This window comes from Nestor notabilis, unplaced genomic scaffold (genome assembly GCF_000696875.1).
Source record: "Nestor notabilis isolate BGI_N333 unplaced genomic scaffold, ASM69687v1 scaffold34532, whole genome shotgun sequence".
NCBI lineage: Eukaryota > Metazoa > Chordata > Aves > Psittaciformes > Psittacidae > Nestor > Nestor notabilis.
In genome coordinates this window covers 1-2,556 of record NW_009917576.1, presented here as the reverse complement: position 1 = coordinate 2,556, position 2,556 = coordinate 1, and the positions used below count along the sequence as shown (strand labels likewise).

General features: G+C 43.7%; 1 protein-coding gene across 1 annotated transcript; it reads left to right on the top strand.

The window, feature by feature from the left end:
- Positions 1–1,175: 1,175 nt before the first annotated feature.
- LOC104399927 (cytochrome c oxidase subunit 7B, mitochondrial) lies at positions 1,176–1,906 on the top strand (the record flags this gene model as incomplete). Its single annotated transcript, XM_010009304.1, has 2 exons — positions 1,176–1,300; positions 1,832–1,906. Coding segments are annotated over 2 exons (200 nt in total), but the record flags the coding sequence as incomplete, so codon positions are not given.
- Positions 1,907–2,556: the final 650 nt, after the last annotated feature.

Sequence of the window (2,556 nt, the reverse complement as noted above, 5' to 3'; positions counted from 1 at the left end):
TTCTTTCTGCCTCTTTTATCCCCTGATTGCTTTTACTTGAGCTGACCTTGGGTTGCCTTCCTCGATGCTTTACCTCCTTCATGCTAAAGGCACACCGAGGTCTGATAACCTGAGGTGGCAGGGTGTAGTCAGGGACCGGCCCTTAAACTCAAGGGTAAAGTCACTTCTTCAGGGACAGACTCTCCAGTGCTTAACCCAAACCCGTTTCTGGTTCATGATGTGCTTAGTTCCCACCTAAAATAAACCTCCTTAGCAGCGTTTCTCTTGCTAGATAGTCAAGCTTCTTTTCTGTTTAAAAAACGTGCCTTGTTCAGCCTCCCAGAGCACGCTACGGGTGCTGCAGCAGGGTGGGCATTGCCATCATCTTATCTAGTCGTGTTGGGTAAATGTGAGCCATTGACCTGAAACGAAAGATTGTCTTTTGGAATGCATCTTTATGCACAGAGCACAGTCCCATCGGATGCAGCACACAGCCGCTGAGCAGTCTCTGTCTGTTGAAGCTGGTGGTTTGATTCTTCCCTCTGTTTTCTCCTTAATTAATGTACCTTTTATAGTGTACAGTTATAATGTACATCCTACCTTCCGTCACCTGCAGATATCCTCCTGTATTTTGTTCTATATTACTAAACCATATTACTTATATATTAACTACAACATATATATAACATTATGTTATTTAATGTATTAATTAAGTTCCACCATTATTGCCCCTTCTTTCTTCATCTCCCTCCGCTCCCTTCAAAAATCATGAAGGAAAGGTCTGTTATATCCACAATCCTTAACTCTTCCCTTTGATGGTGAGCTTCATCCTGAAAATGCTTACATCAGGTACACATGTTGACAATACAGATATGTAGTAATTCTTAGAAGTGTACTTGAACTTCCACACGGAGGGCCCAAAGACAGCATATTAATGGAAAAGGTAACTTAGAGGGTTCAGAAATAACTTCCTAGAGAGAAATGGGGACAGCTGAAACACAAGGCAAGGCTTTCTGTATATCCCATGTGTTTTGGAATCATTCCAAAGCTCCAAGTCCAAAAGATTAATTTCTTTTTCAGCTTTTCTTAAAGTCTTTCAATGCTTCCGCTTGCCTCTGGCGGTGGGAGATGAGGAATGTGAACGGTTTGGATGTATATTTTAGTTGATTCCTGTTCTTCTCTTCAACGTTCCTTAGCCCGTGGCATTCAGCAGGCTGCAGTCAGACAAGCTCATCGCAAACATGAGCCCAGCTTCCATGATAAACACGGAAACCTGGTGCTCATTGGTGGAGCCGTGGTTTTTACTGCTGTCTGGGGATACGTAAGTGTCCTTTCTTCACCACTCTGTTGTGACTGCACCTCTAAACTTGCATGTGATTGAGGCGCAAAAGGGCTTACTCGTTTAGAGTAACAAGTCAGAATTTAGGAGCTTTTTCTGTAACTTAAGAGTAATGGGATAGAGATGAAACTTGTGTTGGTTTGTATGTTGATTTTGAACTGTTTCACAAATGTCTGTGTCAGTCTATTGCTTGATATTAAACCATAGTAGAAACACAAGTGTTCTCCATTTAGCTTGGGATTTCTAAGCTACACCTAGAGCTTTTATCAGGAAAAATAGGAGACAAAAGTAACTGTATGGTGATGGGGTTTTACATTCCAGGTTTTGTTTTAAAGCTAGATGCTCTGAAATAGAAAACTGAAGTATTTAACTATTACTCAATATGTTCCACTTGCTTTATTAGATGTCATGTTCTAATACAAGAAATCTACACTGAAAGCAATAGAAACAATCCTCTATCAGAAGGTTTCTTTGATTTCAGAGTTAATAATCCTGGTTTTTACCCTCCTACAGGTGTTAACACAACTTGGTATTGAGTGGGGCTTCTCGCCTGTGGGCAGAGTCACTCCAAAAGAATGGAGGCAGTAATGAACTCTCTGCATGTAATGAGCTGCTCTAAACTTTCACTGAAGAAATGAACACATAACGGTGTCTGTTCCTTGATTACCACTCCTGGTCTAATAAACATGCCTAGAAACCTGTCTGACTCTTCTGGGTTTTTGCTGTACTCCGTGTCTGCTGAAACGTAATAGCGTAAAAAGCTCAGTATAGTTAAATCATGTTTTAGGTAGCCCCGGTTGTTCCTGTGCAGGTCACTGGTGGATAATGGGCAACAGAACATGTGCACTTCACCGGTGGTTGTCCGCTTCAACTGGCCTCGGGTGGGTTCCCACTGCGGGGTTCACATCACCTCCTGTTTCAGCTGCACGGTGAATGACAAAGCCAAGATCCCATTGTTTTTCCCGATGGAATTACTTTATGTCCTGAATCACCCTTCAGATAAGTTGTTTCTGAGGCCTTTGAGAGTTGCGAAGGGCTTAAACCGAGTCACGAAGCCAGGAGTGTTCAGCACTGCTGTCCCCTGGCACCGAAACATCGCTTGTGTCGTGAATCCTTAACGCCACCCAACTTGGTGAGGAAAGGGGTCGGTGCTGTGCGCAGGATGAGCCGCTGCGTCCGCCCGAGCGCCGGGACCGCGGCTGGGACCAAGCGGAGAACCCCGTTACCGGTCACTTCCT